Raw genomic sequence first — 27,127 nt, 5'->3', positions numbered from 1 at the left:
ACTCGATCATAAGGGATAACCGCTCGAACAGTCAAACCTCGAACTTTCATCCTTTTCCGTAATTCCGTCTACCCCTGAAGTCCTGAACCCTACCTATTCATTCAATTCGTGTGATACATGTGCGCAGGTTCAATGATAATGAATGAAAATTCTCAATGTAAGTATGACGTTTTTTTTCATGAACGGAATTCGTGATTGGCGCGATGCACTCTCAACTCGTTCCCTTGATAAAAAATTTTGTTACTCTGTCTGAGTGACCATTGTCCATTATATCGGCTATGAGTGATGTTAAGTTACCAACGATGATCACTATAAAGTCTAAGGGTAAACCAGATGTGGATAAAGTAGCTGTCAATGGTTCCATTGATAAACGACTAGAATCCAATACAATTAAATTGGAAAACGATGTAGCTCCTGTAGATCATTATACGAAGAATGGCACCTTCAATAAAGATGACTATCGTAACAAAACCACAGGATCATATTACAGAAGCAATAGAGTTTTAATGAGGAACAGATCTTATAATGGTGACCAAGGATTTACTTCACGTAAATATTGTGATGATACTCCTAAAAGACGAGATGAATCATTTGACTCCAGATCCATGTATTATTCCAGTTATCGTAATGGTAAGAAGTTAAAAACTGTTATAACTTATTCTAACCAATTTATTTTTCAATGTAAATTTATTGATAGTTTTTAGATTATTATTATAAGTGCAACCAAATCCAATTAAAACTGGATTATTTCAAATTTTTTTGTTAATATAGTGATAAAATGAATACTTATAACTTCATATCATACCTAATAAATTTAACTTATTACACTTATATTAAAAATTATTGAGTCAATAATATTTGATATATTTATATTTACCTAGGTAGTTTTAAGAAATAGTCCATATTAATTTATTATACCTAATACTGGCAGTTAAATAAATTAACTTGTTGATCAGTGATCACATGCTTAGATAAAGTAGTAATATAATTTCTATTTAAATAAAATGTAATAGTAGTGTTAATTTAAATTTCATCTTTGATTTTTCTATGTTGGTTTGACTTTAAAATGAGTTCAAATACACTAGATTTCTTACCTACGGAAAGGATAGTTTTATTAATAAATTTAACATGTTTACTAAATTGTACTATCAACTAATATATTTAATTAATTTTTATCACCTAATTGTGGTATATGTATATATTATTAACCCTTACCCACTCATTACTTTGTTTATTCATCGTATAATTCAACAATTAAATACAGTAGGAACTTATTAATGGTTACTTTCTGTTATAATAGGGGAATAAGAAAAAATTTGAGTCATCAAGTTTTTTGAGTTATTGTAACTCGACTATATCAATATTAATAATTTATTGGCCAATGTATACAAAATATATTACTAATGTATTCCAGGTCTTAATGACGTTGGTAGTTAGATAAATTTAAATATGACTAAGAAAAAAAAGAACAATATAAAACTATTAAAACTTTGTCTGGGATCACGGCGAGAAATCAAAATGCTTATTTAGATGTAACATTAACTTTATTAAATTATTTTAAATATACACTGATAAAAATATAGACGTTGAACATACTTTTTCATTAAATAGGTATACTTAAAGTAACATTTGGTACAATTTAGAAATGTTATATAACTATAAATTTTAATTCAGAAAAATAATATATTTTAATTTTTAAATACTTTTTATAGTATTTTTTTTGTATACTATTTTATAATTTTTAAATTTGTTAATGTCCATTTTGTTTAAGTAAGTAATCAACAATTACCTATATTTTATATGGTATTGAATGATTTTATCATCAAACTTAAATATATAGGTATTTTCCATTGCAATTTTTAGATAATTTAGTGCAATTATGTCTGGTCTTTGAGAGGACGCTACACCCGCATGTGTTGTCTCCGTCTTATAAGTGCGTAACATTGCAAAAACTGTTGCGCGCGGGAAAGAACCGATAAAGATATAGTTATAACACTTATAACTAAGAAACAAAATTTTCACCACATAAAAAGGAGAATTTTGTCTGTGCAATATCGTTTTTATTTTTCGATATCACATAAACAAAAAAAAATTCTTATTGTTTTATAAATACATTAATTTTGTGTTTTTTAAGCATGAATAACTTTTTTTGTAGTTCTTATATTGAAAAAAAAAACCAAATATCGCACAGATAAAATTCTCCATGTTATGTGGTGAAAATTTTGTTTCTTAGTTATTACTGTAGCTTTCTCGGTTCTTTCCTGTGTGAAACAGTTTTTGCAATGTGACGCACTTGTGAGACGGAGACAACACATGTGGGTGTAGCATCCTCTTAAGTATGACATTAAAAAATAACTTTTTTTCATGAAAACAAAGGCTTGTAATATTTATATTCATTTTTAAGATACAATGTTATTTGCTTAAATAAATTTATGATTAATGCAAAGTTAATATTATTATCATATATTTTTTCAATAAATAAAAATTTAGATTGTTTAGTCTTATAATATTGCATACATACATTTTGAAAAAGTTACAATATATATATATATATATAAGTTAATATATTTATAAATAACCTAAAAATGTAGCAGTTTAAAATTTGGTATGAATTAATTTTATTTCTATTGGTATTCAAATTATTGTTAATAGCTATTTCTGTATCAATTTTTATTCTCTTGTTAATTATTATTGACATTTCTATCTTTATAAATTTGAAAAATACTAATTAACCATTATTTAATATGTATATTATACAATTTTAGATTCTTTTAGTAATAATGGACCATCCGAGGATTCAAAAATTTCAAAGATTATCAGAAAAATAGTAAATGAGGAAGATACTAGAACACTTATAATGTTATGCAATCAACTTCAAGTATTTATAATAAGCTAGATAGACTAATTATACTTTATAACTAATTTATAATTTTTATTATTCATTTAATCATTGTTTTTTGTAGGAAGTATTTGTTTTGCCTGAGAATAAAAAATATATTAGACGCTCTATTGATAACATAGTTGAACACCTTTATGTATGTTTCCATTCAACTATAATTTCATATAATGGCAAGTGCACTGTAGCTAAATGTTTGGGAAAATTTGGACATGCTTTACAATATGATTGTAAAAGGTATAAGAAATAAAGTTTGTTTTGAAAATACCAAAATATCTTTTTCTAACCTACTTATATTATTTAAGGTATATTGATTTGATGTTTATTAAGTATAATTCAGAACGTAGTAAAGAAGTTAAAATTTTGATAATGCTGGCTTTCTATGAGGTGAGTTGAAAATAATATTATTTAATAATGACATTTGATTATTATATAATTGTAATGTTTGTTTAAAGTTATCAATGGCTGATCAAAAACGGTCTTATTTGGAAAGTTTGGCATCGGTATGTATTTTATTTGTGTGTTTAATTTTGAATAGTATTTAGATATCAACAAATTTAGGCATCCAGTTATTGATTATTAATAGGGCTTGGAACTTAATGTACTAAAAAACAATATGTGTATACATATGCACTAAAAAAGTGCTAGTATGCAATTATTCTTTTATAACATTATATGGGAATAAACTTGTTTAATATTTACAATATTGCAGTTCTTACTATGGTACCTCAATCTATGTTATGTTATGATTGGTTCTGTAGATTAAATAAATATCTGGTGCATAATTTTAGAAAATTTGTATATGTAATGGTTCTTTTTAATTATTTTTTTTGCATTATCTAAAATTTTATCATCAGTTATAAGCTGTATTCGTACATCCTCCAAAACTCGATTGAGGTTATGATCTCTTAATAAACATAAAGTTTTTAAGAGGACACTACACAGAAGACTACACCCGCATATGTTGTCTTCGTCTTACAAGTGCGTAACATAACAAATTTTATGCTCAGTAGATCACGTTTAGCTCCGTTAGTTTAAAATTTAGAGTAAAATTACCTCTTACAAAAATTAAAGGTAAAATTATTATCTAGGACACCTCGTAGGCTTTTTATTATATTTTTATTTTAAAGTGAGTTATGAGTGTTTTAAGATATACAAACAATTTACAATTTTAAAATACACATAACTCAATTTAAAATTAAAATATAATAAAAAGCCTACGAGGTGCCCTCGATAATAATGTTACCTTTAATTTTTGTAAGAGGTCACTTTACTCTAAATTTTAAACTAACGGAGCTAAACGTGATCTGCTGAGCATAAAATTTGCCATGTTACGCACTTGTAAGACGGAGACAACATATGCGAGTGTAGCGTCCTCTTAACAAATTATAAAATATTAAATTTATTATAACAAATTCATAATAAATAATTTGTATAGTATTGACAATTTGTTTATTATATTCAGTAATTAACATAATATACATTATTAATTAATAAAAAAATAATAAAATAAATAAAACTTTAAGTACGCAAAATTATATAAATTTAATAAAATATGCAAAATTAACCAACATACATTATTGTACTCAATTTTTATGTATCATGAAGCAAATTTGTATATCAAATCAGATTTTGAATATGCAGTTTCCTAAAAAATATGTGAATACACAAATTCCAAGCCCTGGTTATTAAAATATTACTTTAATACCAGTAACATATTTTAACATTATTTTACGCTTGTCAAATAAATTATACTTTTACCAATATGCCTAAATTTGTGTAAATATTTATTTTAATATTTCATATGAAAAATGCATGGTCTTAAGTAGGTTTACCTTTAATTATGTTGATTATACCTCGTTACTGATTGGCTAACTGTAATATATATTTTTAAATTTTAATTAAATTATAAATAATTTTATACAATATAATAAAATTTCAGTTAAATTTTCTATCGCCTAATATTTCAAGGAATATTTTATTGTATGTTTATATTGCTATAAATAATATGTTAGGTTGAAATAATAAATTGCATATATTTTTATATAATAATAATTAAAATATTACTAGCTGTAACTTACAGCTTTTAAGTCAGTATTTATTGTAGAAAGATGTGATTGAGGTTTATATTATGACTAAATATTTTGAAAATTGTATTGCATGTAGTATATAATAATAGGCATGGTAATGTAAAATTTCAAATCCTAAAAAAATACTAATATCATGATTTTTCATTTAAATATACTATCTCATCAAAATTTAAACTTTAAATATTTATAAAAAAATTGCACTTGTATACATTTTTTGAAAAATATGTATTGCCATAAGAACAACTTTTAGAGAACCTTGCATTAAATATTGGTTTACATTAATGTATTCATTTTAAACATAATTTATGATAAATTTTCTTCTCTGATTAAACTCTGAAAATGTCTAATAAACAATATTTTTACAAGTTATCAAAGGGTGTTTTATAGTTTAAAGAATTCAACCTCATAATTTATATCAAAGTGAGTAATAACTAATGTCAATTATTTTTATATTATAAATAAGCTAGTTACAAATTGATTGATTGCTGTTTTGTGTCCAAAAATTGTAATTTATTGCTTTTATAACACTATTATTTAATAATAAAAACTACTAAAGAACATGCATTTTTTAAATTCATTATTTTTATATAAGTGATTGTTGTGTTATCTGTTTTCTCTAAAATAATTTCCATTTTTGTTATTATCATTATAATTAATATTTAATAATAAGGTTCATTAATTAAGTTAACCTTTTATTTGATTTGATGTTACTTACCTTATCTAAATATTTTGCTTTTCAACTAACTTGCATACGTTTTTTTTCGTTTTTGAGCTTATACTGGAGAACATGTACTTGACTTTAGAATCAATTGATTCACCTGAATTAATTACAGTCACAGCTGATGTTGCTATAAACTTTTCCCATGTGTACTGCCGAGCTTTTGAACCTTACTTTAAGGTTAGTATTCGTGTATATATTACCAAGAATAAGTATACTTAATTATATTCAATTTATTTATTTATAATTATTTTTGTATTATTGATGTTCACAGGACACAGTAGATATATTAGTTGGTTGGCACATTGATACTTCCCAGTCTACAGAAACAAATCAACGTATATCGCAATGCATTTTTCGTTTATCAACATATTGGACTGCTGACATGAGCTTCACTCTTGGCTTACTTGAACAATTATTAGAAGATATGTCTTCAATATCTGACGGTTTTGAGGATAATAATAAAACCAAAAAACTAAGTGAAGATTTAGATAAAATTTTAGCATTTATAAGGTATTATTTCTGTTTTTAAAACCCATAATTATTAATGTATGTTTCTGTATTTCTGTATTTATTTATGTTTAGAGTATTTAGTATTGTAGCTGAAAGTGTTGGAAAACATTTAAGTCCAAAAAGTTCATCTGTTGTATCCTGGCCGTTTTTAAATAATGCATTAATTACCATAATAAATACTCTACTTAAATGCATAGATGTAACTGTTGATGAAAATATTATTGAAGCAGGTAAAATATCTAATACAATTGTTATTTTTAAATGTATCAATCTTAAATATTTTTTTTAGCTAATAATTGTATTTGGTTGATTCTGGATATTCTTCGATCACAAATGCCTTCAATTAATGACTTGATGATTAAAGTTGTTGAAAAAGAAATGTTACATGTTGATGAGTTTAAGTTAACTGTTATTGTTTCAATATTAAGAGTGATTTCAAAGGTTTGTCTTTATTAATTGTTTCAATTTTTCCAACACAAATAAAATAATTATTTATTTTTAATGTATTAGGTTATACGAGAAGGAAGTACAAATCTATCAAAAGAATTTGTTGAGATGTTGTTATGTAGTAATTCACATTTACGTCAATTGAGATTTTTGCCGTCTGTAAAATTACATGATTCGAATATAGCACTTTACCAAAGTTTATTGAGTATGAAAAATGTTTCTCTGGTGCTTATAGTTTACAGGTATTTTGTTTTATAATAAGTATAATATTGTTTTTTTAATTTTTTAATCTATTAATTAATAGTATAATTTAAATTTACAAAACAACTTCATGTTTTTTTGTAGGTATATCACAGGAGACTTGGAAAAAGCTTGTCAAACATTAGATCCTAATCTACCATCATTTTGTGTTGATAATCCATTTAAAGATATTGAATACACATTTGAAGAAGCATCGGTTGTTGTTCATATCATTTTAAAATGTTTAACAGTTATAGGTAGAATTTATGAATTATAATATATGATTTATAATTAATTTAATTTTTATATTACGTAATACTTACTTGAATATTTTTTTCTTCAAAATAGCCAATGACAGCAATTCTATTATTGGTATGTGGGCATTGCAACCAAGTATCTTTGAACTTCTATCAACAAAATTAGATCCCACTATAATCAAAATGAATGACCCTCTGCGTTTTTCATTAATGTTTTTGTTATATTCTCATTGTAAAAAGTAAGAACACACTTTAAACAATAAATGAAATTATGTATTTAATGTTAAATATGGAATCTATTTTATACTTTACCATACATTATGCAGGTGGGACAGCAAAAAGACAATTTTATTATCTAAATATATAGGTTAATCACATTTTTCGCTGACTCACCTTATATATCAAATATTATTATTTTATTATTTTAAAGTTACTTCCTAATTTATTTTATATAATAATTTAATTCTACTTTCTATTTTCTAGGCACAACAATTTTGTTGCAAGCAGTCGATTAGTAACAGCTGGAAGAGCAAGTGAAAAGTCTCAACAAAATGTAGAAATAAATTCTCATAAGAGTAGAAACCTTGAGAAAATTTTAAATATCTTTGAAAAATATTTGAAAAAGGTATTCATTATTTTAGCATGCATTAATATTATACACAAAGCATTAATACATATTGACTCCATTAAAACATGTTTAGAATGTAAATGTGGATTGTAAGCTATTGGTTTTGAAATGGTTACATGAATTACTATTGCATGCTGATAGTGCAAGTTACTTGAACATAATTTTACTTTCATCAGAAATGATAAATATTGTGCGATCTTTAATATATGTAACATTAAAACGTAATGAAATATCATTATTTGAGGGCATAGCACAGATATTAAATATTGTTCTTGGAAACCCTACATTTTGTCAATCAAAGGTAATTTTAAACTATTTATTAAATTATGTTAATATTTATATAATTTTATTGTTCTGTTTGCAGCCACTTATAATTGTTGATATTTTAGACTTATGTCTTTCATGTATCAATCTTACTGAACACGAAATTAGCAAACAATACTATTCCTTAATTCATAAAATATCCCTGATTACTGTTTTACAAAATGTATCAATCTGTTCGATGGTCAGTATTACACTAGAAATGATTTTAAATACAACCTTGTTAACTTAAGTCTTGTTTATTATAAAATTAATCTATGTATATCATCTATAATAGAATATGGTTGTGATCAAATTGGTTTTTATTTTAAACAACAAAAATTAATTTACTTTTCTGTACTTTATATTTTTGCAAAAATAGAAAAATAAGAGCAAATTTAATAAGAAAATCAATCAATTGATGAGTTCTCATATGAGAAGAAAAGCTGTTGTTACATTGAAAACTGAGTACTTCAAAAATTATATGTGTGAAATGATTGAACCTAATAGCAATAATAAGTATATAAATAGTTATTTGTTTACTGGGTATTTTAAATTAAATTTGTTTCATTGGTATTTTTTTTAGTGAGTCTACCAGCCATTGGTTATTAGATGTAGTAAACAGTTGTTATTTTGATATTGATAGTGGTGAGGCAGAACTTTTATCTCAAGCTCAATACTGTCGTGTTTTATTATATTTTTGGATTAACTGGGAGGCAGCAAATTTTTGTGTTATAAATCGTCTTCGTACTCCATTTGGAAAGCCTAACTCTACTTTTAAAGCCATTGAAGGTATTATTTATAGTATTACTTTAAATAACATATTTTAAGTATTTTAATTTATTTTATTAATAATAATACATTTTTAATATTGTAGGTGGAATAAAAGTGTGGGCAAGAGATTCAATATTAACATTAAATGATGATACAAAAGTTAAACTTACAGAAGGCAGATTAAATAATCTAAGATACACTAGGAATTTAGTGGCATTCATAGAATGTTTAGAGAAATCTGTTTGCAATGCTATTGATGGTACTGCGACTGCTCTACCTACTGCTCAAAAAGTTAGTGTTTAAAATTTTAAATAGGACTAGCAATTTTATTTAAACGTCTTTAACTTTGAACTTGAATATCTTCTTTTGAAGACTACTAAAAAAACATGTTATATCTAAATCCTTTTTACATTAAGATATGTATTCAATCTGTAGTTTTTATTACTGTGGTATACTACAAAAAATGTACTCTAGTAAATATCAAATTTTTATAGTATCCCAACCCACCTAGAAATTTATGTAGGCAAAGGAACATAGATAATTCATTTTGGCACTCGCCATACTTAGGATATTGGGATTGGCGCCACTTATTTTTAACACGATATGTGATGATTAAATTAAAATCCAAATTTATACCTAACATTTCAATTATTGAACTTTGAACAAAACTTAATTCTTGATAATTCATAATCATTTATATTTTATATTATTAAAATATTAAATCGTGATAGGCTCAAATTAGACTTTAGTTGTTAAAACTAAACAAATAAGTTATAGATTCTGAGAGGAATAATGATTATATTTATTTGTTTACACTAATGTTTTTTTCTAAATTATAACTTAAGTTTTAATTTTTAATTATTGTCACAAATGTAAAATTAATTATATGTTAATTTAAAAAGTTTTGCCAATTAATAAGATAAACCAATATATTCTATACATTTTTTTTTATGTATTTTATAGCCGGTTAGACATTTTTTTCATACAAATCGTAATACTTGTTATGAATGGAATTCAACAATACGTAGTGCAATGCTTGCTGTATCCTTAAATTCTGGTCTTAGCTCTTCAGCTATTCGCCATGGTCAATATTTAGTACAGCATTTAACAAAACTGAGCGAATTCCCAATTAAAGAGTTTATTTTAGCTATAATTCAATTAGCTTGGGCTTATTGTAAACTTAAAGAATCAGATTGCATTCGTGGGCTTTACGTGTGGTCTAAAGAAGTTGCTCATTTGAAACTTCCGTTTTTGAATATACTTGCTGATCAAGCTAGTGGAAAGTAAGTTGGAAAATAATTTTTTAATTAACTAATGCATTTACTTAAATGTTAATAATTTTAAAGATTTGAAGAAGCAGCCGAATCATATATGCATATGCTTACTACGAACTCAGATCAAATAATAATATACCTTAAAAGTGGAGGAAGTTCCATTAATAATATTGAAGGTCCTTTAGAAGTTTTACAAAAATTCATCATTGAACAAGTATATAATATAATTATTTTAATTAAGTTTATATATTTTCAAAACAAGATGAGATATATTTAACCAAAATATAAAATCAGTACTCTTTACTCACCTTTTAAAACAGTGACACTTGTTGTTTTCAGTTAAAAGAATGTTATATATCAATTTGTGATTGGAAACCATTAATGGATTGGTCACAAAATGAAGAAAATATTATACCATCAATTGCAAAAGATAAATATTTTTGGCAAAATGTGAGGTTTTGATGATTATTAAAAAATAATGTTGTTACTAATTTTATATTATATTTGATTCAGAGATATGTGTCTGCTAATGATTTGCAAATTATTAACGATGTCGAAGAAGGAAATTATAATTCTATTGATGATTTAGTTAATTGGTCTATTGATGAAAATGCTAAAATAGTAAAAACAAACTGGAATTGTTATGATCTTATAAACCAAGTTAAAAGTAGACTGATGTATGTTGTATTGAAAATGAATACTTCTAAAGGAAAATTAGATAAGTATGTGACATAAATACAATTTTATGTTAATATTTTATTTGTAAAATAATTTGGATATTTAATTTTAGTGAAAACAAACTAATTATTGAAGACTGTCAAGAAGTAGTACAGAATCTTCTTCAAGAAAGTTTAACTGACAGTCTTTTGGAGTATACACAAGAAGTATCTGTCCTATCATATGCAATAAACTCTCTCTTAGAAAACAGTCCTATATTATTTAATCAAGTAGGTTTTAAATTAGAATAAAAGGCATTTAAGTTAATTATTTTATACACTATTTTTATTTTACTCTATAGGTTAATGATATAAGTAATAAATCAATAAAATCTAATTTGCTATGTCAGTCATTGTTATGGAATAAACTTCTTGAAAATCAACTGTTAGATCATGAACACAATATTCAACAGATAAATAAACCAAAATCTGACACAAACATATTATATTTAAAGGTAAAATTAAAATTATTTGAACTAAAATTAGTCAAAATATTTAATCAATTAATTTTCAGTTGGCCCATGTAGCCCGTAAAGAAGGTAATGTAAATCTTGCCACAAGAGGAATGCTTCAATACTTACGATCAAATAGAGCATATGATTTTATAAATCTACCTTCTATGGGAAACAAATCTGAATCTATTTCATGCATGCTACAACAAATTGGTGAACTTCTTGTGGATGATACTAATGCATCACTATGGCCAAATAATCATGCATTAGTAGTGAGGCAGTTCTCTAAACTTGTTCATCAGTAATACTAATAAATTAAATGCTTAAAAATAAAAATATATTGGATTATTATTTATGGTTCTAGTTGTGTGTCACAAGAACTGGGGATAGAAATGTGCATGAAATCAGCATTTAAGTTATTGGAACAAGCACAATTCAAGAATGACAATGATCTTAAAGAAGAGAGTTCTCGAATGCTAATTACATTAGGAAAATGGTTAAATTGTGGAAATATTATTCCTGATAAAACACTTATTAAGTCATCTATTGAGAAATCTAATATTTTATTGAATTTTACTAATGAAAATTTATCAAAAACTAGCCAGTTAATTCGTGAAGTCATAAGTATATATTGATTTAATAAATATTTTAAATAATTTTTGTAATTGTATTTATTTTACAGAATCTGATTATACGCCATCAAGTGATTTGGACGAACAAAATTTAATGATTGGTCAACTTTTAAGAATTTCAGTATCATATTGTCCGTCAATGGCCAAAGCATGGAATGAATTAGCAGGCTGGTGTTATAAATTAGGCCGTAGAGTAGTGGATGAAGCATATAAACGAAATACATATCTTTTGAATGATACAGAAATGGCTACTGTAGATGCTTATATTCCTTTCAATGCTACACGTGAAGATCGAGATAAAATATATAGCATTCTTAATGTAGTTACATCTTCGCCACAAGATGATGACGATATTGGTGTATGATATATTTTTTATAATATGTATTTTTATTATTAAAAACTGTTTTCAATTTAATATTTATGATTTGAAAAAAAGAAAAGAAAGCTTGGTTTTACATTTCAGAATACCTTCAATGGTTAAAATAACTAATATATGTTTACTATTTATACTAATGAATAGATATACTCATTTATCATGTTTTCAAGTTATTTTTAATAAGCAATATTTTTATATTATTTTTTGCAACTTCTTAAAAAATGTTTTTACCTTTGATATAGTGTTTTACTTAGTGAATAAATTGTATTTATATTTTCAGAGTGATCATATTCATACTACTGAAACACTAGAATATCAATTACAGACTGTTTTACACTTTGAAGACATAGAGCTTTCTGGATTAATTGATTGGTGGAGAAAATCTCATTCAAGAATTTATGGATATTATCAATTATCTGCTCAAGCTTATTTTAAATACTTACAATTATGTGACAATCATCAGGTAAAAAAATATAACATTAATAACCAAATTATTATAACCCATGCATATATACTACTTATAATTTTAACTTTAATTAAAAAATGTTTATATTTTTTGTAACAAAACATATATAATTATCTATTTTACATAAAAAAATCATACTTTTTATACATACTATCCTAAGTGTAAGACTCATAAAATCAAATCAGTTGATTTCAAGATATGTGGTTTATTTATAAAATGTGTTATTTTAATTCAATTTATGATATTTTTTTGGCGTTTTACTTAGGAAATAAGTGTAAATATGTAAAATGATTGGTAATTCTAACTATTTTAATATTATTATTATATTTAGGAAGAGTCTATTGCAGCAACATTGAGATTATTGCGTCTTACTGTTAAACATGCTCTTGAACTTCAAGGTTCGTTAGAAGAAGGCCTAAGTAATACTCCAACACAGCCATGGCGTTCCATTATACCTCAACTATTTTCAAGGCTGTCTCACCCTGAACCCTATGTTAGACGTACCGTGTCTGAATTACTTTGTCGTTTAGCCATTGATGTACCCCATTTGATTACGTTCCCTGCAGTTGTTGGATCTGACACCGGTCTCAGTACTATAAATGAAATACCTTCATCAAGTTTATTGAAATCTAGTAAAGAGGTTGGAGATGAAACTAATTCTGTACATGAAGAATTTGATAGCAATGAAGAAGACGATGAGGATTTGAAAATTGGACAAGATGAACAGGCTATGGTATTGGAAGACTGTTTCCATTCAATGGTCAATACATTGTCAAAACAGGTATTTTAAATATTTAATCAATATTTTACAAAATACATCTATAAGTAAATTATTATTATTAAATTAATATTTAATAACTAATATACGTTTAACACGTTTGCTGTAAATTACTTCAAAATGGTGTCGTGTAATTTACTATTAAATTCATTACAATTATATTAGTGTTACAACTAAAATGTTGGTTTTCTGTCAGCGTCTTCTATAAGCATTATTTTACAAACACCTACAAGTCATACAGCAATATTTTGATTTTTAATTTTTAGGAAATTTCTTTTTGAGTGCAATGATAGGTAAACTCAAATATTTTCCACAATAAACGTGTTAATGTAATAATACTTTTAAAATTGTATACAATATATACAGGGCCATTGATTTATCAAACAACACTCATTATTTAAAAAAGTATTAACTCTTTTCAAAATATTTTTTTACATAGTTTCAAGTTGTTAAAAAACCAACGTTTTTATTAAAAATTATATTTTAAAATATTTTTTATCATATTTTTTTAAGTTTTTTACTTTTTTGAATGATAACATAAAGTTTTGATTTCATATTCCAAAGCAGAATATTTTTCTAAGTATTTTGATTCATAAAAATCGAATTTAGGATGAGTAGTTTATGAGTTATAAGTATTTAAAGTTTAGACAAGCCTCCGCTTAGTGGACAAACATTTTGCGGGGTAACCCCGTACCATTCCACTCTGCCAATCTAAACTTTAAATACTTATAACTCATAAACTACTACCCCTAAATTCAACTTTTATGAATCAAAATACCTAGAAAATTATTCTGCTTTGGAATATGAAATTAAAACTCTATGTAGTCTTTCAAAAAAGTAAAAAAACTTAAAAAATGATAAGGATAAAATATATTTAAAAATATAATTTTTTAATAAAAACGTTGGTATTTTAACAACTTCAAACCATGTAAAAAAATATTTTGAAAAAAGTAAATACTTTTTTAAATAATGAGTGTTGTTTGATAAATCAATCACCCTGTAATTTATCTTAGCCAGTTGCTTTAAATGATAAATATTTAATTGTATATTTAGGCCGGTGAAATGATTTCTGAAGTACGAGTTTTAGTATCTGAATTAAGAAGAATTACATTGTTGTGGGATGAATTGTGGTTAGGAACATTAGTGCAACGTCAAACTGATATAAGTAGACGTATTAATCAATTAGAGGCAGAATTGAACAAAACTGAAAATCATCCACATCTTACAGATGTAGAAAAAGAACACATTTCTATTGAAAAATACACCATGTTACTTAAACCAGTAATATATTTAATTATATTATTTACATTATTTTTGATAATTTTATTAAATAATATTAACTTTTGTAGATACTTTTTATATTTGAACAACTACATGCAATTACTTCTGTTAAAGCTGAAACACCTCACGAAGAATGGTTTCAAGATAAATTTGGTAATTTAATACACAATTATATATGATAATAATAATTATTAATTTGAGACTAAATGTATATTTTTAGGGTCATATATTACTCATATGTTAGACAAATTAAGGAGACCAACAGATTCAATTAATATAAATGTTCAAGAAGTATGGAAGTCTATAAAAAATTTGCAGAGTAATCTTCAATCTCGCATAAGCAAAAGAGGGTCATATTCTTTGAAAATGGAAACGATTAGTCCTGTCCTTGCCAATCTTAAAGATACAAAAATTGCCATGCCAGGCGTTGAACGAGTTGTTACTGTTGCTTCAATTCATAATAATGTGGCAATTTTGCCTACATTTACTAAACCAAAAAAATTAATATTCTATGGATCTGATGGCAAAGTGTATACATACTTGTTTAAAGGTTTAGAAGATCTACACTTGGATGAACGAATAATGCAACTTTTATGTATTACTAATACATTACTTAGTGGTTCTTCTGATCATTATAGAGCTCACCATTATCCAGTCATACCACTGGGACCAAGATCTGGCTTAATATCTTGGGTAGATGGTGTAGTACCTATATTTATGTTGTATAAGAGATGGCAACAAAGACAGGCTTCTAACAATGACGGTAAAAGTTAATGATTAAAACTTAATTTTTGAATTTACGATTTGATGTGTTTATTTTATCATAGGTGTGAATATGCGTCCCTCAGAATTATTTAATTCTAAATTAACACCATTGTTGAAAGAAAAAGGAATTGTCAATATGGAGAATAGGAAAGAATGGCCATTAAGTATCCTTAAAGATGTGTTAGTAACTTTGATGAATGAAACTCCAAAAAATTTGCTTTCCAAGTATGTATAACTGTTATAAATATAAAATATATTTTATAGGAAATATAAAATTTATAAATATATAATTATTTAGATAAACATCCATTATGTGATACACATTTCTATATTACTATGGCAAGACATATTTTTTCTCCTATAACTGTTATTTGAATTATTTTTAATGACCATCAGTGTATAATTAATAGGGATGGGCCGATATCACTTTTAACCGATAACCGATATGTTATGCAGATTTAAATCTGATAACCGATGTATTCAAAACTTTGAATTTCTATCCAAAAGTATGAACTGATATTACAAAATACCCGATAATACTTACCTATAACCGATAATACTTACTGATAAGTACTAAGTAGTAACTAGTAATAGTGCATGTACTAATCAATATTATTATATATTAATATATTATATAATGATTAAATAAAATAATTAATAAATATTAAATATTAAATAATAATTAATTATTTGATTATATTATACAATTAATATTTAATACAAATAGAGTTAACACAGTTGTACATAAATAACAAATATTAAATATTAAATAACAAAGTTAAAAATTTAAAATGAACACTTTTCTTTCTTGTTAGTTGATAATAAATTATAACTTATTAATTTAAGTTATACATTTATAAGTTTTAACTATAGTCTATAAGTATAATTTTAACTTGTTAATAAAATAAATAAAAATTATAATAAAAAACAAATCACATAATATTTAAAAAATAATAATTTTCCCTTTTTCAGTTATTAAACATTCCTTGTTTAAGTCTTTTTATAACAATTAAAGTGTTTAATTTTTAATACAATCAAATGTTTAATCTATGTATGATAAATTGTTTTTTTTTTCATATCGGTTCAAATATCGGTTTAAAAAAACATACCAAAACCGATATTGCCAATATCGGCTGATAATTGATATCGGTTTGTATATCAGCCCAGCCCTAATAATTAATATAAAATATGAAATTCTTATCTGTTAAATAGATTCATAGAAGATAATCTTTCTTTCATGTGTGTTCACCTCTAAATTATAATTAAATAAATTGAAAATTGATATATTAATGTACAAACAAGTATTTAAAATATTACTTTTTTTCAAACTGTAATTTTAAATTTAACCTTACACAATACACCGATATACAAATCTAAATTAAAATATTAAATTCAGTATATTGTTTTTATCATATTTTTCAGTTATATTCTAAAAATAACACAGATTATTCATTGAATATTTACTTAATATTATATTTTTTACTATTTTTGGAAATTTTTCTGTTAAAAAATACTCTTGTGGCGTTATTGTCGGGGTGTACTAACCTAACCTATACCAGAGGCCTGTTTGGTAAAATTTCTAATGGGACACCTGTAGGTTTCTGCCATGCCCTAAAGTGGGGAATGGCGGCACTTGTTCTCCAGGCACCGTAACTTGTCCGGAGAAAAATGCCGCCGGATGGTCGAGGATCGAACCCGGTCCGGCTGAGTCACAGCCGATGCGTTAGACCGCTCGGCTTCCTCGTCCCCCATGTTTCTGTTAATATGTTGATTATGTAGATAATGTTAATGTTTAAACATTTTTTCCTATCCTCTTTAAGTATTTGTATTTATTTAGATATGTACATAATATAATCTATTTATTTTTTCTTTTAGTGAACTATGGACACAAAGTGTTGATTCTGGTTCTTGGTGGCAATCCACATCATTATACGCCACTTCATTGGCTGTTATGTCTGTAATTGGATACATTATAGGCTTGGGTGATAGACATTTAGATAATGTATTAGTTAATTTACAAACTGGAGAGGTTTGTATATTTTTTCTTAATTTAAGGTTCAGTGTTACCCTGATCTTACTTAAGATAATTAATAAATTATACAGAATTGTGATCATGTGATTTACAAGTTTACTAAATAAGTTACTTTAAAAAAGAATGTATTATAAATATTTAATTGTGTCTTAGTGATACTTGATACTCTGTCCAGAATTAAAATTCACTTGGCAGCGGACAAAAACCAGTCAAAACTTGCGCATGCATTCCCACCACAGGCCTTGTTTGTTCGTTGATCGTTCTATAGTCAACAGCTGACAAATGGCAACCAATCATAGAGCAATTATACTCAGCTAAGGGGTCCGGGTCTATTCAATCATTTGTTCTGCGTTTTATTTGAATGTGCCAAAGCTGTGTGTTCTTATTCTGGACAGAATATATACTCAGTTGCGTAAGCGCTCTTAGTGTGCACACAAACATCACAACATCTGGGATTTTTAGCTATAAAATCTTTGCCATACATATGCTACATGTTCCAAACAATCTATTCCCCCCTACAAACAGCTAATGGCCATAGTTGCTAGGCTTAGGATCAGAAAATAGAATAAAAAATAAAATAAAATATTTCATTTCATTATTATGGTGTTTACAGGTAGTACACATTGATTATAATGTATGTTTTGAAAAAGGTAAAACATTACGTGTGCCAGAAAAAGTTCCTTTTAGATTAACACCAAACTTAAAAGAAGCTCTTGGAGTTACAGGGATTGAGGTAATCTAGTACTCATAAACTGATAATCAATTTTTTAATTAACAACCAACATTTTTTTCAATCAGGGTAAATTCCGTTTAACATGTGAACAAGTGATGAAAGTATTGAGAAAAAACAAAGAAACTTTATTAACATTGTTAGAAGCATTTGTATATGATCCTCTTATTGACTGGACTCCTGGTAATGAAACTGGATACACAGGTGCTGTTTATGGCGGAGGTCGATCAATTGTAATGGAAAATCGATTAAACAGGCGACAGTTAGAAAAAGAAATAACATTGGCTATGCTTAATGTGCGCATTACAGAAGCCAAATTTGATTGGCTAAATAATAGGTAATTATTGTACAATTATTCATAATAAAAGAAATAAGAAGTATGCTCAACTTGAATCATGTTTTCACCCTATTTTACGCATGTGCGTTACCTTGTGTTTTTGTGAATACTCAACATCATATAATTAAATGTATATTCATGTTACGTTACCTTAAGTTTATTGTTGATTGTCTATATAAATAATATATTACCCCTAAAAAGATATGCACTGTCTTATTCCTTATGGTATGTAAATATGATTTATATAAAAATTGGTCTGTATAACAGGCATATCTCTTGATAACAGTAATGGGTATTTTAATTATTGTTAACAATGAAAATGTTACTGAGTGTAGACAATTTTTCTGCCTAAAAATAATTTGTAATTTTATATGATTCCATTATCATTTAAAATTAAATTTCTTTAAAAAAAATAATATTATGGCTTTATAAAAATCTTATTAAAAATGTATTAAAATTGAAATAATTTTTAACACAAACATTTTATCAAACTTAGGTCAAATAAAAACTATAAAAACAACCCAAGATTTCAAATTTTTATAAATAATTTAGTCTAAGTAATTTTAAAATTTTTTTTTTTACTTATATATATTTATCTATTACAATTATAACAGTATAATAAAATTAATATCTTAATTTCTTATTTTTCTGATATTTTGAAAAATTATACTAATACAAACTTGATCCAACTATCTTCAACTTAAGGAAACATTTTGGTTTTGTGAAAAGTGTCTTCACACAAAAATAAAAAAACATGTATCATTGTTAGACAATACATGTTCATAGCTCAGAATCTATAAAAAAATTAACTTAAATTAAATTGTTTTAGAGATAATATGTTGAAATCAATGACCGATATTATGGAAACTTTAAATACATTTTTGATGGAAAGAGAAAAATTACAAAAGATGGAAGAAGGTTTAGCCGAAAGTCATCAACTTATGGCATTAGTTAAAGAAGCTGAAGCATCACCGGCTGGTCAACATCCACTGTATAAATTGCCAGAACGATATTTTGCATTGCAACAAACCCAGAATATGATGATTGGCGCTACAATGTCACTAAGACAAAAAATTGAAGACTGTGATTCACGTTTGTCTCAGTATGAGATGGCTGTACATTTTCTTGGAAATAGTCAAATTCGTATATTAATTGATCAAGAAGAATCAAAATCAATTCAATTATTTAATAACCTTTTATATGACGATGTGAAAGAGTTTTTACAAAATGCTGGACAGCCTATTTTAATTGAACAGGTAATTTTGAAATTACCATTAATTATTATATTTTTTTTATGTATAAGATTTGTAATTGTGTTTGTTTTTACAGTGTATACAATCAAATGAGGACTTAACACTTTTATGCCATCAAAAAAGCAAATTGCTCACATTGTGTTTAAGGTTGCTTTATGATGTACAATGTTTATTGAATCTGTTTCCAAAATCGCATGTTCGTAACCATCGACTGACATACTATAGACAATGGTTGCAATTGCTAATGGATTGTCCGACAACAACAATGTGTGATCAAATTAAAGAAGAACACAAAATGTTATATTTAGGTGTTCCTAACGCTGAACCCCCAACACCTCAAACAGTTGCATATAACATGCAATTACAGCAAGCTGCTCTAGAAGCAAGTCGTAGAACTGCTAAAATTGTAGAACGAATCAGAATAATTGATGCAGAAAATGAAATAACTTGTTCATTGTTAAATGATGATAATTCTATCATTAAAATAAATGAAAACTCTAATGAAGGCCTAGAATTTGTAATTGCTACTGGTTTATGTGCAATTAATAAAAAGTTTTTAATGATGGAGACTTCTACATCAAGTAAGTTTATTTAAAAAAAAAATTGTTTAGTGAATTAGTAACAATAATTTGGATGTTCAGATGCAGGGACACAGCTATTAGATATGACTTCAAAAGATGGAGAATGGGTTTTGGTTGACATGAATATGACTACTACTATTGCAGTCAAAATGGTCTCATCAGTTTTGACTGATAATGATAATGTTGAATATGATACTGATTTAGCCTTTGCCTTTAACTGTTTACGTGCAATACAAAACCTTTATTGTAGCCTACAGGTATGATAATAATTACTACATTACTAACATATTTATGTAAAATATTATGTGTAGTAACAGTGTTAATCACAGAAATTGATCCACAAATATACAATATTTTAAAACATTCAATGCTTTTTTTTATTATTTAACTTAAAATAAAATTTTGAGTACTCCATCACTCTAAAAAGTTTAAAAACAAATGCTGAATACTTTATCTATTTGATCTATTATATTGAATTACATTACATTAAAGCCTATTAATTTTATAATTATAGAAAATGAATTACAATTTTTTGGATATTATAATGCCAGAAACCATTAAGAAATTATGTGTGGAAGAACCAAGTACAATAACTATTATCACAGAGCTGAATAATGTAATAAATAACTGTTCATTGAATTTCAATGACCTGATAGAACAACTCAATGTTCATCTTAGGCATGTGATCATGGGAATGAAGGTAATTAACTTTTTTTTTGTTCTTCTAAAATATCATTAAGAGTATGTCAACGCATTTTTTATAAATTCTAGTCCAAGAGCAACATAAACAAATGCATTCACATAAAATAATTTTATTTATATTTTTGATTAATTTAAAAGTAAAATAAAATAATTATCAGTTATATACCTATTTATGTGTAGTATTGTTCTAATTTAGTCACTTTTAACATTTTAAAATAGAATTATTTTATCATGTCAATTGTTAGTATAAAACTACTGATAAGATAAAAAAAATGGTACTACATCAAAATACTGACACAGACAAATATAATTGTATGAATAGGCTCAAATTTTCTTTCATTTTTTTAAAAAACTTTATGTTTATGGAAGATTCAATTTACATATATTCTTTGTTAATTTTAGTCTCCAAATGAAGATTGTCGAACAGTTGTACAACAAATACGAACTAAATTTGCTGAATTGATAAAAAAACCAGAAAATGTTGTATTATCTCCAGGGGAGATGCTTTTAATTGGCTTTAATGGTCTTTTTGAAGATGTATCTTTGGCAAATGAAAATGTTATTAAAATGACATCCAAGCTTAAAGTTCCTACAACTTGGAAAACTGTTGATCAAATTAGAGAAGCTAAATCATTACTTGTAAGATGTATCACTTGATACTTTTAAATGAAATACTTACAATTAATTTATTAATTCATAGGGAGCTGTTATGGATGAAGGCCCTTGCAGCATATTAGATGATATAATGTTTTTAAAGTCTCTTCTTACTATGAAAGAGGTTTTTAACATGTGTGCTGAAGTAGCAATTAACTTTGGAGGTAGAAATGCACAATGTCTTAGTGGTTCTCGCTATAATGAAGATATGATATCCAAACCAGTGAGATGTTTTGTTGCTGATTATTTAACAAAACGATTATTAGGACTATTTTCACACACAGTGGCTGTTAATATTTGCTTTTTGCTGCAACATACCGGCTTTAATATAAATGGTAACATAATTTGTTCTGATTAAACTTAATACACTTTTGAATTTCAGAAAGACATCTCAGTGAAAAATCTCATTGCTGAAAAAACAGCTCAAAGATCTAAATATGTAATATTATGTTCTTTGAATAATAGTTATTAATAATTTATGTGTGAGAAAAGTAAAGAAAAAAAATATTATTAAAATAGTATATATTAAGATTTTATTTTTACTTTTATTTAATAAAACCTAAAAAGAATTTTTCAAATTAGTTTAAATAAAAATAATAATTACACCACTTATGTTATATGACACTATCTTTAATTGAACAACACCATCAAAATGCAAACAAACTCTTTTGTAATGTACTTATATATAACCATTGTCTAAGCTTACTATTTTATATTATACATTTTTTATGATCATGACCATAATCTATTATATATTTATACAAAATCGGGACAGGTTTATTATCTCAAATATTACACCAAGTACCTACATATAAATAAAAAAAAACATCTAATTCTTATATACTATAGTACCTATTATTTAGTAATAGTGCTATTACACCTATTTAATATTTCATTATTTAAACTATTAACTATCAATTTAAGAAGTATAAAAATAGATATACATTTTTAAACTGGTGATTTTCTCTTCAGTGTTTTTTCCTTGAGGATTTGATTCTCAAATACCGCAGGGTTTATACTCCGTTTTATATTTGTTCTATAGCTGAATTAGAAAAACGAGATATTGGAGCAGATAGTAAAGTCCCATTAGAAGAACTCTGCAAAAAGTGTATGGAAGAAGGAATTAAAGTTGGTAAATTCAGTCGTGGACAATCGATGGATTTAACATCTTCTTTGACAAAATTAGAAGAAGTATGGAGGAAAATTGAACGACATACTCATTTGACAATCAGAGCTCACCAATCAGACATTGGTGCACAGAGATTAGCCATTCAATATGCAGCCCATTGTTGGCTTCATGCTATTCCGGCTGCTGGACATTTGGACAACTTGCTCATTCCTGGTGAGTACATGCTTATTTTAATTGTCGAGTTGTCAATTTGATTTTTTTTTTCATTGATTTTTAAAGACCGGGGTACAATTTTGATGGAATTGAACAATATATTATCACCATTGGCAGTTATGCAATCTCAAATCAATGAACAGATGGAACATAGAAGTTCGTTAATATCGAGTGTTGATCAACGTTTAAAATGGGCTTCAGGAGCAAATCCAACTGTTGTAGAGGTATAATATACAAAGAAAATTTCCATCGTTTAATAATACAGAAATTGATCATAATATTATGTATTACATTTTCTACTGTAAAATGTTTACATTTTAGATGGCTAATAATTTTGGAAACAGAATGAAACATGAAAAATTAATGATAGACACCAGCCAAAATTTATGCAGTTCTATATTGACAGTAGTCAGTTCTCTGTTGCAAACAGAATCATTATTCACTCGTACTTCAGAAGCTATTTCTGCAGATATTTCATTTTTACAAGTATTTATATAACACAATAACTATTTTTGAATATTTTTTAAATATTATTAAGTTGTAGTTACTAGTTAGTTATTCTAACAATAATCATATATTTTATTATGTTCCTAACCTTCAATATGTATGTAAAAAAGTATTAATAATTTTATAATTTTGAATAGTTAGTTGAAGATTATCAGAAAGCATGTTACATGGCTACAAATATTGGTATATCAATAACACCAGAAGAAGAAACCTTGATTAAAGTAGTCTCAATACCTCAGGGGCCTATTGAGTGGACTTGGTTAAACAACTCAGTTCACATTATTTCTGGTAAATTAACTATTAATTTTTTTTACGGTTTTTATTATCATTTCTCAACAATATTTTGTTTGTTTAATGCGAATTGTATTCACTTAATTTATATATTTTAATGTTTAGACAATGTTCAAAAATTAATGGCTGCCCAAGAACCACTCAGATCAGAAATTGCTTGTATACAATTATTGATTAAAGAACAATTGAATGTTCTCAAATCCACTTTGACGTCTCATAATAAAATAATATCTGACGTTCGATTATTATTAAAGTCATTGACAAAAGTATGTTTAAATATTCAATACCCTACATGTAAATACTTGATGTACAATTTTAAGAAATCGTATTTTTTATTAATTGTTTAATTACTTTTACTATCTACTATAAAATATTTATTTTCATTTAATATTATTCAAAATTATTTAAATGATCATTGTAAAGTAGTAACAGTATACAATTGATCAAATGGTTTATTTTTCAGGTCGATAATGTTGGTACAGCTAGTATAAACTACCTAACAAAATATTGTTCTTACTTAGATCATTTAATGTCTTTAATTGAACAATTATCAGCAATTAATGAACCAACTATTCAACAAGTGAATATTTTACTTGAATCATTACAATCACTTCATAAAAATACACGTAATTAAATGCCATCATCTAGATTAAAAAAAAAATGTATACTAAATTTTATGTTTTATTTTAGCACAAATTTATGATGATTTATTAACAATCTTGGGTGAAAAGGGATTACTTGTAAAACAGCATAAACGTCCTCCTTTGGTGCGTCAGGATAGCATTTGTTTGTCACCAAGAAAAGGATTACCAAGAGATCCCCATACTGGAAAAGGTATTTATACTTAAAAAGTTAACATACTTTAAACAATGTTGTTGGATTTATAATTAATTAATTATATCTAAACAATGTTTTTCTAGCGGTTCAAAAGTGTAATGCATATGCTGTAAGTGTTTGGCGACGTGTCAGAATGAAACTTGAAGGAAGAGACCCAGATCCTGGTAGAAGATCAACTGTTACTGAACAGGTAATAGTTTGAGCAATAATATTTGAAAAGTGAAAACTATTTTTATTTTCAAACTTCAAAGTCTATTAAAACTTTTTACTTATTTATACAAATTATTTCACTACTATATACTGTTTACGATCTACAATCTGTGCTACATAAAATAATTTTTAATTTTATATTCTTTGTGATCTATATGATATGATCTAATTAATAAAACTTAAAATCATGTGAGCTGGGATTTCCTAAAATTGTTCGGTTGTTGTCAAATAATTATATAGCGGAACCTGCCTATAAGGGACACTCATAGATCCATTAAATGGTTCTTTGTAGACAGGTGTACCTTATGTCCTTATAGAACAATTTCTTGTTACATCAATCTTTTTCATTGGTCTTAATTGTTTTGTTTGTTAAGAGAGGTGTCTATAAAATAGGTTTTCCTATATTATGAAATACAGGAATCAAATAGTGTGCTTGGGATAGTGAAAGGGCTTAAAATATGTTCTTATATTTGAAACTAAGTGAAAATGTATTTTTGTCACACCTGCATAAAAAGTTAAGTTTCCGATAATGACTAAAGAGTTCCGCTCATTGAAAAATTAAGTGATAATTTCCACGGTGCCAGGTACTAAAATGATGGTAAAATATTTTGAAGCAAAAGATTTGATATGCTTTAAGGTAGAGAAACATTCAAAATCATATCTTCTTCATCAATTTTTTCAATGACAGTACTGTTTTTGTAGTAATATCTATCTAGCACTAATAAAAAATTTAAAAAAGCGGAAAAGTAGATATCGCTCTGCTGTACAGTAGGTTACAAGTAGGTTACTGTAATGGATGGAATTAAATTTGAATCCAATTATATTATATCAGAAGTAGGTTACTGTAATGGATGGAATTAAATTTGAATCCAATGATATTATATCAGTGTATACGAAAAACGATTCTGAGCGGAGACGGTTTATCTGTCTAGGATATATTATGGAGTATTAAAAATTTTCAAATCTAAGATTTAAAAAGTCGCTCAAAAAAGATCTATAGTCATTTTTCATTTAAAGCAATATTTCTGGTAGAAAACGTCATCTGTGATTATTCAATATTATAAAATCAAAAAATTACCTTTTTAAAGTACCAGTTCAAGAACGTTACCTTTCAGAAAAGATGCTATACTTGATACTTTTGAGCAAGTTTAGAGGGAGAAAAAATGTTTACAGAATAAAAAAGAAATAAACATCATTGTAAAACCAATACATTCCTTCCGCTCAGAATCTAAAATAAATTTTGATAGTATTTATCTTTAAAAAAATTGTGTAGTTTGATTAGTTTATCTGTTTGAGTGTTTATTCTTAAGTTTTTAAGTTATTGACATTTTATGTTTAAAACATTATTCAATGACTAAAATGATCTTATATATTACTGTACATTTTGTTTTATTCATTAGGTTAATTGGGTGATAAATGAAGCCACAAATCCAGACAATTTGGCACTGCTGTATGAAGGCTGGACACCGTGGGTGTGAATAACTAAAGTTAAAGGCACTTGATGGTGTCTTTTGGGATTGAAATATAAAATACTTTTACTACGACAAATTGAATCATTGACGCGTTTAACCTAACGAGTTTTATGAACAAAACTACACAGTGGGGTTAGCAGTGTGTTTGTCATTTATAAATTACCAATAAAATATTTAAAAAAAAAAAAAACAATATTATAAATAATAATAAAAATAACAAAATTCCATAATTATTAGCCATGAGAAAAAGCAGTTTATTAAAGAAAGATCACAGTGTTAATTAAATGGCTATTTAAATGGTATCAGATTAAGAGTAAAGTTGGTGAATATGTCGTATATCGCAAAAAAAGAGCATTAGTTTGTGGTAATGATTGTCATTTTTTTTCATTAGCATTAAGTAATTCAAGATTTCTTAATATTAGGTCTTTGTTGCGTTTCTAAAAATACATTTACTTTTTCACCACATGTCTATATAATATATATTTATAATTTTTTTTTTTTTTTGTCACAAAATTTGTTCAATTTTAATACATTATTATTATCTGGAACAATGTAGATGTATGACATTATTTTTTG

At 26.1% G+C, this 27,127-nt stretch overlaps 1 protein-coding gene across 1 annotated transcript; it reads left to right on the top strand.

The window, feature by feature from the left end:
* Positions 1-27,127, top strand: nonC (serine/threonine-protein kinase Smg1). Its single transcript, XM_089218894.1, has 51 exons — positions 1-630; positions 2,766-2,878; positions 2,964-3,133; positions 3,202-3,283; positions 3,352-3,399; positions 5,759-5,884; positions 5,979-6,217; positions 6,290-6,447; positions 6,507-6,658; positions 6,728-6,906; positions 7,010-7,161; positions 7,253-7,400; positions 7,645-7,786; positions 7,863-8,090; positions 8,154-8,294; positions 8,472-8,608; positions 8,676-8,881; positions 8,967-9,154; positions 9,827-10,146; positions 10,210-10,351; positions 10,477-10,587; positions 10,651-10,859; positions 10,928-11,084; positions 11,156-11,308; positions 11,368-11,606; positions 11,670-11,929; positions 11,988-12,295; positions 12,594-12,776; positions 13,111-13,560; positions 14,611-14,838; positions 14,907-14,991; positions 15,059-15,601; positions 15,666-15,828; positions 17,479-17,632; positions 18,249-18,368; positions 18,434-18,702; positions 19,532-19,958; positions 20,032-20,536; positions 20,597-20,793; positions 21,051-21,236; positions 21,641-21,877; positions 21,939-22,227; positions 22,935-23,234; positions 23,301-23,458; positions 23,556-23,720; positions 23,879-24,029; positions 24,138-24,298; positions 24,496-24,658; positions 24,723-24,866; positions 24,953-25,059; positions 26,480-27,127. The coding sequence occupies exons 1-51, from the start codon at positions 279-281 to the stop codon at positions 26,555-26,557; spliced, it is 10,323 nt and encodes a 3,440-aa protein (XP_089075020.1). The 5' UTR covers positions 1-278; the 3' UTR covers positions 26,558-27,127.

The sequence above is a fragment of the Diuraphis noxia genome, unplaced genomic scaffold, assembly GCF_037042655.1.
Source record: "Diuraphis noxia isolate RWA-SAM2 unplaced genomic scaffold, SU_Dnox_SAM2 contig0002, whole genome shotgun sequence".
NCBI classification, from domain to species: domain Eukaryota; kingdom Metazoa; phylum Arthropoda; class Insecta; order Hemiptera; family Aphididae; genus Diuraphis; species Diuraphis noxia.
Note: the sequence above shows the minus strand (reverse complement) of the source record. Positions and strands in the feature narration are given on the sequence as shown.

What these genes read in the sequence shown, in the direction of transcription:
- nonC (XM_089218894.1), top strand. Translation starts at nt 279, where the DNA reads ATGAGTGATGTTAAGTTACCAACGATGATCACTATAAAGTCTAAGGGT. An exon ending in TTATTCCAGTTATCGTAATG is followed by an intron (nt 631 to 2,765) that starts GTAAGAAGTTAA and finishes ATACAATTTTAG; the next exon opens with ATTCTTTTAGTAATAATGGA. An exon ending in CAAACATATTATATTTAAAG is followed by an intron (nt 11,309 to 11,367) that starts GTAAAATTAAAA and finishes ATTAATTTTCAG; the next exon opens with TTGGCCCATGTAGCCCGTAA.